This window comes from Malaya genurostris, chromosome 3, assembly GCF_030247185.1.
Source record: "Malaya genurostris strain Urasoe2022 chromosome 3, Malgen_1.1, whole genome shotgun sequence".
In the NCBI taxonomy this organism is placed as follows: Eukaryota; Metazoa; Arthropoda; class Insecta; order Diptera; family Culicidae; genus Malaya; species Malaya genurostris.
In genome coordinates this window covers 248,181,888-248,195,925 of record NC_080572.1, presented here as the reverse complement: position 1 = coordinate 248,195,925, position 14,038 = coordinate 248,181,888, and the positions used below count along the sequence as shown (strand labels likewise).

Below are 14,038 nucleotides of genomic sequence, written 5' to 3'. Positions count from 1 at the left end.
CCTGAAGAAGCTAAAGCGAAAGCCTGGGTATAACATTCGTTTAGTGGAATTTGAATTTTTAAAATTTTGCGGTTTTCTTTATCCAAATTTTCAAAGTGTACTTTTTTTATTCGAATTTTCAAAATTTTGCTATTTTTTATACCAACTTTCAAAATTATGCGGTTATTTTCTTCGTGAATTTTCGGAGTAAGGCGATTTTTTATGCGAATATTCAAAGTTTTACTGTTTTTAATGCAAACTTTCAAAGTTATGAGGATTTTTACGAGAATGTTCAAAATTTTGCGGTTTTTTATGCGAATTTTCGAAATTATGCGACTTTTTAAGCAAATTTTCGAAGCTATGCAGTTTTTAATGCGAATTTTCGAAGTAATACGGTTTTCATGCAAACTTTGAAAGTTATGAGTATAACAAAATAAGAAAAAACAAAGTTTTTATGCCAATTTTAGAAGTTATACGACTTTTTTAAGCGAATTTTCAAAGTTATGTGATTTTTTATGCGAATTTTCGAAATAATGCGATACTTATATGAGTTTTTTTTTACGGTTTTTTATTTATTATTATGTGAATGTGATTTTTTAAATTAAGCGATTTTTTATGCAAATTCTCGAAGTTATGCAGTTTTTTAGAAGTTCTGCGACTGCTTTAGGCAAATGTTCAAAATTATGGATTTTTTATGTGCGAATTATCAAAATTCTACGATTTTTTATGCGAATATAAAAAGATTCGCAGTTTTTTGTGCGAACTTTCAAAACTGTGAGGTTTTTTAAGTCGTTTATTAATTGCCGACCTTTAGTAGTATTTCACCCTTATGGAGTTTTTTAATGCGAATTTGCAGTTTTGCACTTTTCTATGTAAACTTTCAAAGTTATGAGGTTTTTATGCGAATTTTCTAAATTGTGTGATTTTTTATGCGATTTTTTTCAAAGTTATGAATTTTTTTTATGCTAATTTCCAAAGTTTTGCGGTTTTTTATGCACACATTCAAAGTTATGAGATTTTTTTATGCGAATTTTCGAAATCATGCGATATTTATTTGAGATTTTTTGTGAATTAGAAAAAAAATTGAGCGATTTTTTAAGCGAACTCTTGAAGTTATGCAGTTTTATGCGAATTTTCAAAGCTCTGGGGTTTTTTAGGCAAATTTTCAAAATTCTGCTATTTTTTATGCGAACTTTCAAAGCTGTGAGGTTTGTTAAAACGTGTATTAATACCCTGCTTTAACCATCAGTAGTCTTTCACCGTTATAAGGTTTTTTTCATGCGAATTTGCAAAGCTTTGCGCTTTCAAATTCATGATATTTTTATGCGAATTTTCTAAATAGTGCGGTTTTTATGCGATTTTTTTCATAGTTATAAAGTTTCTTATGCTAATTTCCAAAGTTTTGCGGTTTTTTATGCACACTCTCAAAGTCATAAGCTTCTTTTAGGCGAATTATCAAAATTGTGCGGTTTTTATGTGAATTTACGAAGTTATGCAACTTTTTAATGCGAATTTTCAAAGTTATACGGTTTTTTTCTATGCTGATTTTCAAAGTTTTACGATTTTTTATGCAAACTTGCTCTAGGTTTTAAAAAGTCATGCGCTTTTTTTAATTCAAATTTTCACTGTTTTGCTGATTTTTACGCAAACTTTGAAAGTTATGATGTTTTCATACAAATTTTCACAATTATCCAGCTTTTTTATGCGAATTTTCAAAATTATGCGGTTTTTAATGTGAATTTTCGAAGTTTTGCGATTTTTTTTTTGCAAACATTCGAAATTGTGTGAAAAGTTGTGCGAATTTCAAAAACTATGCGATTTTTAATGCAAATTTCTTAAGTTATGCGATTTTTCGAAAATTTGCGATTTTTTATGCAAACTTTCAACGTTATTAAGTTTTTCATGTAGGTTTTCAAAATTATGCGGGTTTCTTATACAAATTTTTGAGGTGACTTTTTTATACTTGTCGATTGTTAATTAACTTGTTAATTGTCAAAATAATGCGGTTTTTTATGCAAATTTTCAAAGTTTTACTGTTTTTTTTCTACAAACTTTTCTTCTTTATGCGAATTCTCAAAATAATACGGCTTTTTCAATGGGAATTTTCAAAGTTTTTCGGTACTATTATGAAAACTTTTAAAGGTGTTTTTTTTTAAACCGCTGCCGGGCCTATCAATTAAAAAAAACCACATCACAAAAGTAAGACAGGAGTTTGAATGAAAAACGATAATTTTGGCCATTAAGAATGCTTGTGCAAACCAAAGAAAATTTATGTGATATCCGGAGGAACCCCTCTATGTCATGATGATGATTTTATTTTCAAAACACAGTTAACTGTATATCGAACTATTCACACACACAAAACGACACTGCGTTAGCTCTGCTGGTTACATATTTATATTGACAAACAATAATCCATAGCTAGATTTTGTTGTGCGCACCCTTTACCAGGAATCACTATCTCTATTTAAGGAGAAACAATTCTATGGATCAAAACAATTCCTTCTAACAATAGTATTTGAGGATTATTGAATACGGTTGCTGCTCCTATGTCCTTCTGAATGACCACTCACGTTGGAGTATTTGACCGATTATGGATTACTGTCTGATTCGATTGAGATAACACTCAATCGATTTCGTTGAATGTAATATAGGGGAGTCTGGGGCGAAAATGCCACTTTTGGTTTTAGGCAAAGAATAATATTCTTACTCAGAATGTTATATACTATTCGAAAGTTACAAACCTTCAACTACAAAACGAGTATGGTTTGAGAAACATATCAGCTTTTATACGGGCGAAGTCTAGCTTTGAGTGCCAGTCTCATTTCGACTCAGCATATATTGTGTATAAATGAAATTTGAATGCTTTATTCATATCTTACAACTGTTTCGTTAATAAAAAATCTTTGTTCATTTCAAAATTGCTGATTTTGTTCGAGAAATATGAAAAATTATGAGAAAAAAAATATACCTAATAAAATCGAATTAATTCTAAGTTAGGATCAAAATTAACAGAGATAAATTAAAATAAAGCAAAACGTTTAAATTTACGGCTCAGACCCATCACGTTGTTGAAGGTTTGTGCCCCATCACGTCATTTCAATTTTACAAAGTTATGACAACCGCCTTATACAACTTGTTATTAGAAATATAGTCTACAGCCGATAAAATTAGGAATAAGAAAAATACCGAAACAACTGATTTTTAACTGACTGAACGACATACCAAATGATCATATGACAGTTGTAGCTTGAATATTTGGGCCCACGCCATTTTCACCTCGCAGACGTTTTTGACCCAGCTACTCCTAACGGTACTAGTGGGCAAACAAACACCGCACCGTATTTTGTTGTTACCTATAATTCGGTTTCACACGCGAAAGTACTATTGCTAGTGCAATAGCGGTTGTTCCGACATATAATGGATGATGGAGATTCTACTTGATTTGATAAGAAATTTCCATTGACTTTTACAACATATTGTGCAATGCCGATTAAGTTATAAGTATTTACGGATTTAATTATTTACCTAGGCTTACTGTCTTGAGTATGTTTTGCTGTTTTGCTGAACGAAGAAAATTTATAAAAAGCCTAGTCTAGCACGCAATCACTCAAGATCAAGATAAAGCCTTTATTTTCGAAAAATAAAAACGTAACCTTGAAAATTATCATTGGGGATGTTTTGTTCGGGCGTCTGTTCTCCTATCTTGATATTGTGACAGTGCAGAATAGATGTGTTCTCCTCATCACCTCTGAATCTTCCACACCAATTTGAAAATGGTCTGCCCTCGTGTATCAATTTTTCGAACAATTTCACTCAATCACTAAAAAAATTGGGAATAGAAAATAATGAAGACATGAAATAAAAAAAAAAAAACTTTGTAAAATTGAAAATACCTCTGACAGCTACCATCTCTATACTGCACGTGAAAAAAAAATGAAGGTTAAGGAACAGAGGACACGTTAATAGTTCAGCTACATTACCGAAGAACAACGACTCATCAGGCTCTTCCAAGAGTGTCGCCCTCCGATTGTGATGAAATTTGTTTTGCACGGTCAGAGAGATCAATTTGACTCAAAACTAATGCTATTTTCTTATCGTCCAAACAGTCATAGTAAAACAAGTTTCGCAATTAAGGTGAAATCTGTATAAAATGTTCAAAACGACGAATGTAACAATCAGAGATTCCCTTTGTTTACTTTCTCTTTCGATTATTACGATACTCTTAGCATTCCTTCTCTCCAATTATTTACCGATAGTAATAACTAAAGCTATAATCCTTTAATCTGCACTGAAGAAATAACGGAAAAAGCAGGAATATTTCGCAATAATCAAAAGAGAAAGTAAACAAAGAGAATCTCTCATTGTTACATTCGTCGTTTTGAACATTTTATGCAGAAATGTAGTCCCAAAAAAATGCTCGCAAAATTTTAACCGCTTGAGTTGAACGAATCGTCGCACAAAGCATAACTGGCAAAAGCGACCCATACAAACCAGGAATATTTTCAGTGATTGAGCGAAAGAGTAATTCACCGCACGAGAGAGCGCGGTTGAACTTCATTTTCAATTAAAAAACTGTTGAAATAAGAAATTACTGGACAATGAAACTGCACGGAAAAATACATTTTTCATAAACGTATATATTTTTGAATTGTGATTCTGGTACCAGGTTATATGAATGTCATAAATTTTAATTTTCTAAATGAACATCAATGCATTGAGTTGAACAGAGTTGGATATTACTAGCATCATATACGTCAGTTACCTTAAAAAATGAACGATTTCTCATAATACCCATTTTGTTGCATCCAACTCGTTGTTATTTCAACACAAAATCCAATGTTGCATAAATTCGTGTAATTTTTTTCTATGTAATTTTGCTCAATATATAACACCATCGAACCCACTGTGCGTTTCTCGCACCACCATCATACGAAACGGTAGCGTGCAAGCATCAAAGAAAATAATGAATAGTTTATGAAATTCACTTGAAACTTTTTCAAATCTCGGTTATGTTGGCAAAATTTTTGAATTTTGAGTTACCTTTTCAGATTATTTATGAAATTTTGCTTCAAACACTTTTTTCAGTTAAAAATCATCCCCATGGAACGGAACAGTAACCGTTTATAAATTTCAAAATGTTAAGAATACTTAGGCAAAGTCTTGGCATTACATTCCTTTTGTAAAATTTGGCCTTTCTGTTTCAACAGACTTCGCAGCCGATTCTTAGTGTACAGAATCATTGCATGGCTAGTACTATGGATCCTACTGACACTAAGAATCCTTCCAGGTCGGGGCTCGAACATACGACAACTGGCTTGTAAGATCAGCGTCCTATGCATTGAACCGCCAACCCGAGAATACTTAGTAGTTGTGAATTTAGTTGCGAACTCTTAGGTTTTTTTTGGTTTTTCGAAATTATGTTTAATTTTTGAACAATTTGATCGAAACACGACGCGCGCACTTTAAGATAATTTCTGAGTCGAATTTGAACGGAATTCATTCAGATCGATTCGGTTAGTTCACAAAAGCAAGCGACAGCGCTTACGTCGTATATCCGGCAAAAGAATCGAAACAACAAGTATCAGTAATAATACATTTAAGCGTGATCTTTGGTCACTTTCCGACAAAAAATTGTGCGGATAGTAAAAAAAAAACATGATTTGTTGGTTATGTCACTTATACGATTAAATATTCGGAGCCGGAATTATCTACAGTTTGATCTTCGAAGCTGATCAATGATTCAATAGTAGCTTGCAAATGAGTTTAGGATTGTTAAAATCGGATCGGTCATCTCTGAGAAAATTGAGCGAAGGCAAAAAAATGCGTTTTGTCGTTTACGTCACTTATACCATTATATCGCTGAAACGAAAAGTGACAACCATATTATCTTCGAAATTGCTCAAGATCTCAGGATTAGCTTTCAAACGGGTTTAAGCTTGTGAAAATTGCAACTGCTAAAACTGAACTTAGTTATGGCGGCTTTACGTCAAACAGCTAAAATTAATAAATCGTTAAAAATAATTGCGGTTTGATTTTCCGCAACAATCTGCTTCTGGTAGGAAAGGGCAGACAATCAATACAACCTTCATAGCGGTCTCTCGTTGACGATGTCCAGCCAGCGACTAGGGATTTCGTAATATCGATCGATTAATCGAGTAATCGATTAATAACCTAGATAATCGAGTAATATTTAATCGATTAGCTTAAAACTAATATTCGATTATTGAGCTAATCGAATAAATTAAAAAAATCCCATAGTAATAATCGAATGAATAATCGAGTAATTCGACCGTCCCACGACAAAAGGGCCTAACTGCAAATGACAGTTTCTCTTTGTTTACTTTTTCTTTCACGATTTACCGAACTGATTTTATATTTGACGCTTTACTCTTCGCAAAACTTTCAAGGTAAAACTACAAGCTTTCGATTTATATTGGAAACTTTAGAGAGTTTGCAATAATGGCTCCGTAATAATCAAAAGAGAAAGTAAACAAAGAGAGGCTCTCATTTGCAGTTAGGCCATTTTGTCGTGGGACTATCGAATTGATTAATAACCCAGATAATCCAATAAATTTCAATCGATTAGTTTCAAAATTATACTCGATTATGAAATAATCGAGTAATTCGAAATTTCCGACATCCCTACTAGCGACTGGCACCATTAAAGAAGGTGACAAGCGATAATAAATACACTCTCCTACTCAATGCTTGATCGGAGAAATAGGTATAAAGCGAGAGGACTTGTGTTTGATGGACAGAGAAGATGTTTGGATAGAAGGTATCGGTCGGGTGACGGCCAGGATGTACGTTCTACTATGTCTGTCTGGCGAAATAGTAGCGCGTATGCACGGAATGCATAAGAACGCAGGTTCGAGTCCTGTCTCTGAGCGTATCTTTTTCCAAAAATTCATCTTTTCTGTTAGTTTTTCTTTCATTTGGCTTCTCCAATATATGTTTCCGCTCAGTCATTGCAAAAACTTAAGTTAGTTATGGCGGCTTTACGTCAAACAACTAAAATTAATAAATCGTTGTGAAAATTGGTTTAGTCGTCTCGATAAAATTGAGCGTAGAGGAAAACTTGTGTTTTGTCAGTTATGTCACTTGTATCCAAGGATGGCTTTTATTCGTATCAAAGAACGCTCTCTTCACACAACTTCGCAACTCTTCTAACGATTCAATCAGTGCCATCAAAGAGAGCCGGATATCATCGCGCCAAAAAAAAAAAACGACATGGGCCATTTAACATAGATCAGACACCAGTACTCTCAATGACCTGTCTGAGAATCAAAGGTTAGTAGTACGCTGCTGTGGGGTTCTCTCTGAAGCAACAAACGGTCGCTTATTCTCGTTTTACGATCCGATTCTATACGGGCAGTGGATAATTGCGATAGAATCATTTTACTTTTGCCGCTTTTATCGACTCGATTTTCTGCGATAATTGTCAACTTGCGATTCTCTCTTGATAAATTCCACACAGCACCGATCATTATCAGACTGTAATTTTTTTTAAGGGGCCGTGAAATACTCACAGTATGAAGTGGAGCGAAGAAATGTAGAAAAATTCTCTCACGGTTCATGCATTCAGAGACACGAGTTCTTGTAGCATCTTCTACCGGATTGAAAATGTTGTATACAATATAGATAAATATCGAGCAGCTTCTGTCAAATTATCGCAATCACCAACACTGCTTGTATCACTATATTTCCGGAACCAAGAGTGTCAGCAAATTCATCTTCGAACTTGATTCACCGCCCAAAAGTTGCTTTCAAACGATCTAAAGCTTGTTTTTATTGGATGAGCCATTTCCGAAAAAAAATCATTATATCTTCGGAACAGGTAGTGAGAGCCAATTGATCTTCGAACTTGATTGGCAGTACAAAAGTTGCTTTCATGCAAACCTAAGTTTATTGAGATCGGTTAAGCCATCACACACACACACACGGATATTTTCCGATTCTAATAATTAATTGAAAAAAGTTCTGATGCACTGATAGACCGAAATCAGCATTTTGGTTAAAAAATTAGTTGATTTTCTGATTTTAGTTAGTCACTGTTTGAGACAACTAAAAAAGTTTTACTTTTACTAATTTAAATTTTTTAATTCTTATTCATTAATAAATGATAAAATATTAGTTGTAATAACTATTTGTTGAAATAGCTATTTTTTTAGTTGAATTCACCAATTGAACGTGCTGCCATTTCTCAACTAACGCACACTCCATTTTCATTCAACTATTTTTTTAGTTGAATTAGAATAATAAAATGTTTGAAGCAATGTGTATGGTTGAATTGGCTTCGGCAATCTGCAGCTATATGGCGCACTGTCACCGAAAAAAACGTTAACATTGTAATGACTGATAACCACTAGATGACACACTTATACCGAAAAGAATTTTGCAGTCTTGGTTGTCTTTTTTATATTGGCAGGTATAAATACGATAGCCTACTACGACTATTCTGTAAAAACTGTGAAGGGTCTTATTTTCTTGATCAAAAACTATGTTTTGAACAAATATAAACCGACCTTTCTTTATGTTTCGATATAGCCTCCAGCTGAAAAAACTACAACCAGTTGCAATATAGGTTGGAAGATACAATTACGTTTGACATATACAATTAGAGTGCAACATTTCCACGTAGAAACATTATTACGCACAATCGCATCAAATGCGCACAAATTTTGAATAAATACACTTTCCACTAACAGTTTACGGCATTTCTACACATCGGTTCAGAAATTCAAATATGGATATATCGTAACAAATGCTGTAAACATGAAAACAATTCGCGAGCAGTCTCAATAAGACTATCATTTTAAGCTTTTTAATGGATTGTTTTGCTTTGACATTTCTCATGAGTTTTTGGCCAATCAACTTGGTAGAGAAACCAATTTCAGTTTAGTTTTCTTTATGCTGTCTTTCAGCAGTGATGGTAACAGATAGATAGAGCCAACTTTTCTGATTTTAATCACAAAATTAGTTACCAATGAGAATTGCGTTTTGGATTGAAATTTTGCTATTTCGTGTCCAAGATATTTGCCAACTAAACACATTCTCCAAAAAAGAAGAATTTTTGTCAGCAAAGTAAATACTAAATGTCAACTAATTTAATAGTTATTTTGAAAATTTTGATGTTGAAATCAACTAAAACAAAAAAAAACAGTAATACGAATAAGGCGCAGAGCTAATTTCGGGAAAAACTTGATTTTCGGGGGTCTCTAATAAACAATGCATCATATTTCGACTCCAATGCATTTCAAAGTCTTCATGTCTTCGGCAGTTGTTCTTGTTTAAACATGATCTACAGCTTTTCTAAAGGCGGGAGTTCTGTATCACATATGCGAACTATTTTTTGTTCAACTCACTTGTAGGTTGATGAATGACAACTTCGATTGTATTGAAAAATTCACAAATAAAAAAAAAGTGTTCTGACACTGTGCAATAGGCTAATTTATTGATTTGTAAAAACATATTTTAATGTTTAAATGACAATTTTTCATAAAAAATTTTAAGTTTTGAAATCATTTTACTTCGACTTTTTTATTATTAAAAAAGGTATTAATTATATTAATGTAAAAGTTTAAATTAACAAATTAGAAGGAAAACATAGAGAATTCTTGAAAAGCGTTAAATTTTTTTTAGTGCATGATTTGTTTGATTTTCTACACGATTAAAATAAAATACCCATTTACGAGTACCATAAATATTATTTTCGATTTCAATACGAATGTCAAAAGTAGGGTACTTTTTGACATGTAAACCTGAGTGAAATACTACCCACATCAATATTGTTGATCAACAAAATCAATGAGCCAAATTATATCCAACAAGCGGTTGAAAATTTTTGAATGCTTCATGGAAGTGAGAGAATGGTATTTTGAAAATCATCAGAATTTGTGCACGGCTGGCCTGTTCGTCCAGTTTTAGTAAGTTGTAGCATTATTTAAATTAGGGTTCCGATTTAGCAATTTTGATTTTTGTTCCAGTTCACTTATTTTATAATTGTGACGTACACTGCAGAGCCGCATAAACAACTAATAAAATTAAAGGCATGACATATGTAAATATTTAAAAAAATTGTTCCAATAATTCTAAGCAATCCGAAAAAAATACATCATATTTAATTTCTCAATTATTTAAAAAATGGGTAATTTTCTATCCAGTTTCAGTTCGATCCCTCATTCGAAAGTGTGTTATAAATCACCCATTTTTTGACACATATTATTATTATTATTAATATCATTTATTTTACCCCGGCTTTACCCTTTTGGTCGTTCACCGGGGGGATTGACACATATTCGTTTTACCCATTATTGAGAAAATAAGAGTTTTCCCAGTTTTGTCGAAAATGAGTCAAATAATACACATAAATGGATACTTCAATTTAACCGTATACAACTTCTTATGAGGCCTCATTGGTGTAAAATTAACGGTTTCTCAGCGACGACGATTAATACAAAAAATGCATTAATGATTTGGTAGAATCAGTCTTGAGTCAAATCGGTCGATCTGACCGTACAAGATTAATGGCTTGCCATACTGAACGCATATCCAAGATTTCATCCGAACCGGAGCAAATCGATCCGTTTTTTAAACAATGTTTCTGTTTTCAAATTGAACTGCTATAGAACATGAAAAAAAATTAAAAAAGCGCATTCCTAACTACTCGAAAGTGATCTGACAAAAATCACACTGCCTTAAAACAAATGAAAACTTGGACCCATATGGGTCAGAATTCGCAAAAATCGTTCAGAAAATATGACTAATTTTATTTGTTATTCAAGTGTTGATAATTTGGTTATATTTGATCAGTAAAATGACTTTAAAAAAAAGCATTGAAAAGAAAAATTCCTATCTAAAAATTTTTATTGGAAAATTGATTTTTTGTTTGGTGAACAAAATCATACCATTTTTAAACAGATTGACATGGTTCTATTGAATTTCAAACTCATGCATCCGAAAAAATAGCTTGGAAAACTTAAAACGCAATAATCAAATCCTATTTCATAAACAATGTTTCAAACAACAACTTATAACGCGTATATCCTTTGAAATAAAACCACTCACAATCTTACAACAAAATTAAATGCACATACGTGTTTCAACCCTCTTAAAATAAACATAAAATACGCCCTGTTTTGCGTGTTGCATGGTCATTTCGTCCATCTGTTCTCCCTATCCATACCGTGATTCATAGTTTTGTTCGTTAATTTTAAAATAACAAATTTTTCTGCGGATTCTATTGTATTCTGATATATTTTCTCCGATTTTTCATAAAAAAAATTTATTTATCAACAGCAACAATTGGACGATTTTACGAATTCTGACCTAGTTATGACTTTATGAAATCTAACAAATGCACATCATTTCAGTTAGAATAAAAAAAACACTTGTTATTCAAATCTATTGAATTACACAAACAACTTAGCAAAATTAATCGCAATTCCGAGAAACTCTGCCATCACCATTTCAAGGGAACGAGTGCCTCCTTATTTACTCTCCATTATTCTGTCTGATGAACTGATCGGACAGGTGAAGCCTGATAATCTGGGGAACAAATGTATCAATTTAATCATCATCGTTGACAATCGATTCAAGCCCATGTTCTGTCACCGTCACCAGTTTCAATCGAACGAAAAACCCTTTCAATTTTCACTCGGAACGGCTCGATGACCGCCGATAAGCATCGATCAACAGATCAACAGGTAGAACTTAAATTGCCACGTACCTTCTCATTATAGGGATTTATCCAAGCAGATATCATGAAAACAAATTTTCGTTTATCCGATCCACAGGGAAAAAAATTGAATAACAGAAGTAACACACAAAGCAGAGGCTGTTCGATGGGCGCTTGTTAGGCTCCGCGCTTGGCACACACAAACCTCCGATGTTATTGATATAAACTGCTTTTTTGTTGTATTATATTTCTGCTCTTCTTCGCTACAATTTTTCTTTTCGATCGAACTGATGTTTTCTTCGGTGCTCTTCTGCTTCCGAGCGACCTCACTTCTTCTCACTCACTCAGCAGGCGCGTCGGACGACGACGGAGGCGCGGCAACGTGTCAGGGACGTCAACGGTGACTACGTTTTTATTGTGAACCGAGAGAAGAAACCAAAATCAACGGAAAAGAAGCCAAAGAAAACGGAGCTCCTCGCGTTGTACTAATTACGTATTTACCTCTCCGAGCACATCGATATATTTGTACATACCGAAAAAAAAAACCGTATGCTTTCTTCTTTTGCCTTCTGGTTTTCTTCTTTTACCCGAACCGAAATTTCGAAAAGCTCGATATTTATTTTTCCTTGGCGGTGGATTGCTTCCTTTTTTTTCGGTGGTTTTGGAAAAGCAACACACAGGCCAACCCGCTCTCCAGCTAATGGATTCGAATTGTTATCACTTGTACTGCGGTACGAAGCAAAAGATGGAAACTTTCGAATTCACTTGTTTTTCTCTTTTTTTTATTACTATTTCCCGACTCACCGAAAGAATTTTCTTTGCGTGCGACCGACAACAGTCACGAACATTCACGAAAATTGTAGTCAAATATGCTCTATTCGCTGCGCGAGGAAGAGCGAAAGGTCTCGAATTTCGTCCTACACTGGCTGACACTGGCGCCCACACTCGCACCCGCACCAAGGAAACTGTCCGGCTGATGCTCCACGACGCACCGTTTAGTCACTTTGGAGGCAAATCACTTGAAATCTGGTCAACAGATGAATTATGGATGGACGAAAACGAAAACAACTGAACTGAGAATTGTCACTTGAACCGCGGCTTCTGGAAACCCGTTCGCGTAGTTCTGCTCAATGGCAACAACAGGGAACTCGATCGATCGATTGATCCAGCTGGTTGATTCGCGGTTGATTCCCTTTTCGATGGAATTCGCCAGCGTGTTTCCGAGCGCAGATTCTTATTGTTGTTGTTTGGCCTCAGAAAATCGATTTTTGCTTCTTCTTTTCAATCTGCCACTAGCGTAATCGATCAGCCGGATCCGAAAAATTCAATAGACAATTTCCTCGAACCCGTTTCTATACCACGAACACTCTCTCACGTTCCGAATTAACCGTACAAAATCCTAATTATCCCACTTCTCAGCGATTGCGTCGTGTTTGCGTCGTAGCAGAACCACCAGCAGAAGACTACGCGGATCGTTACTGTGGATTGGCAAAGATTAGACAAAATAGACCAAACGTTATGTATCTCGCTAAACTTCTTCGTTCCGTTTATTTTTTGTTTCGCTTATCCTGCCGCGTTCGAAGTCGTGTTCTGCGAAAACGGTCTCGCTCCTCTTCTCTTCCCCTGGGATCTTGTAAACGATATATATATTGCAATTGCACACTGCTACTGCTACTGCTGCTGGTAATGCACTGCAGTTGCCACTGCTGCTGCTGTTGCTACTGCCAATGGCTAAAGACTGTGTTTGCTGTGTATGTACTATTATTATTTCGGTGATTCAGAAAAACGCAACCAATTACGCTCGACAATACTGACTGACTGACTCTGAACTCGACACCGCGACTACGAACCAACGACTACGCGTTCGATTGGCCCCGTAGCGCGATGATACTCTCGCATCCACTCACTCCACCGCCGCAGAACGGGAACCCACTCTCGCGTTCCGTCGTTTTCGCTCACTCTCTCTCTTTCTCTCGATGATCACCGCCGCCGATGAGTGCACACAGTGAAACCACCAATACCACCGAAACAATCCGCGGAGGCCGCGAGTGCTGTCAAGCGAAAGGTTGTTTTACCTTCACCTGACGGACGGACGGACGGACGGTCGGATGGACGAACGGGTGTACGTGAGTCGATGCAATTCACACTGAGCAACCGTTAGATCTAAAAGATACTATACACAACAAGAAAACAACATACCTTCAAATTACAAACACGGACGGACCAACAGCAACAACAACAACAAAAACACCTTCACTTACTCACCCGCAGTCCGGCGATCGATGTGTGAGCGTAACGCAACACTGCCCATCTTTCGACGGATGATGCCGGAGACGAAAAGGTCGCACATCGCACAGACCGGCACAGACAGGTTATCTG

At 35.0% G+C, this 14,038-nt stretch overlaps 1 protein-coding gene across 4 annotated transcripts in view; it reads right to left on the bottom strand.

Moving 5' to 3' along the window:
• The window catches only part of LOC131436117 (terminal nucleotidyltransferase 5C), a 255,864-nt gene extending 242,357 nt beyond the window's left edge, over positions 1-13,507 (bottom strand). For all 4 annotated transcript variants that reach the window (XR_009230583.1, XR_009230582.1, XM_058604615.1 and 1 more), the window contains exon 1: positions 11,711-13,507. Coding sequence is in view for 1 of the 4 variants with exons in the window: in XM_058604614.1 (XP_058460597.1) it covers positions 11,711-11,746 (36 nt within the window). In the remaining 3 variants the exon portion in view is untranslated. The remainder of the gene's footprint in view (positions 1-11,710) is intronic.
• Between the last annotated feature and the right edge of the window lie 531 nt (positions 13,508-14,038).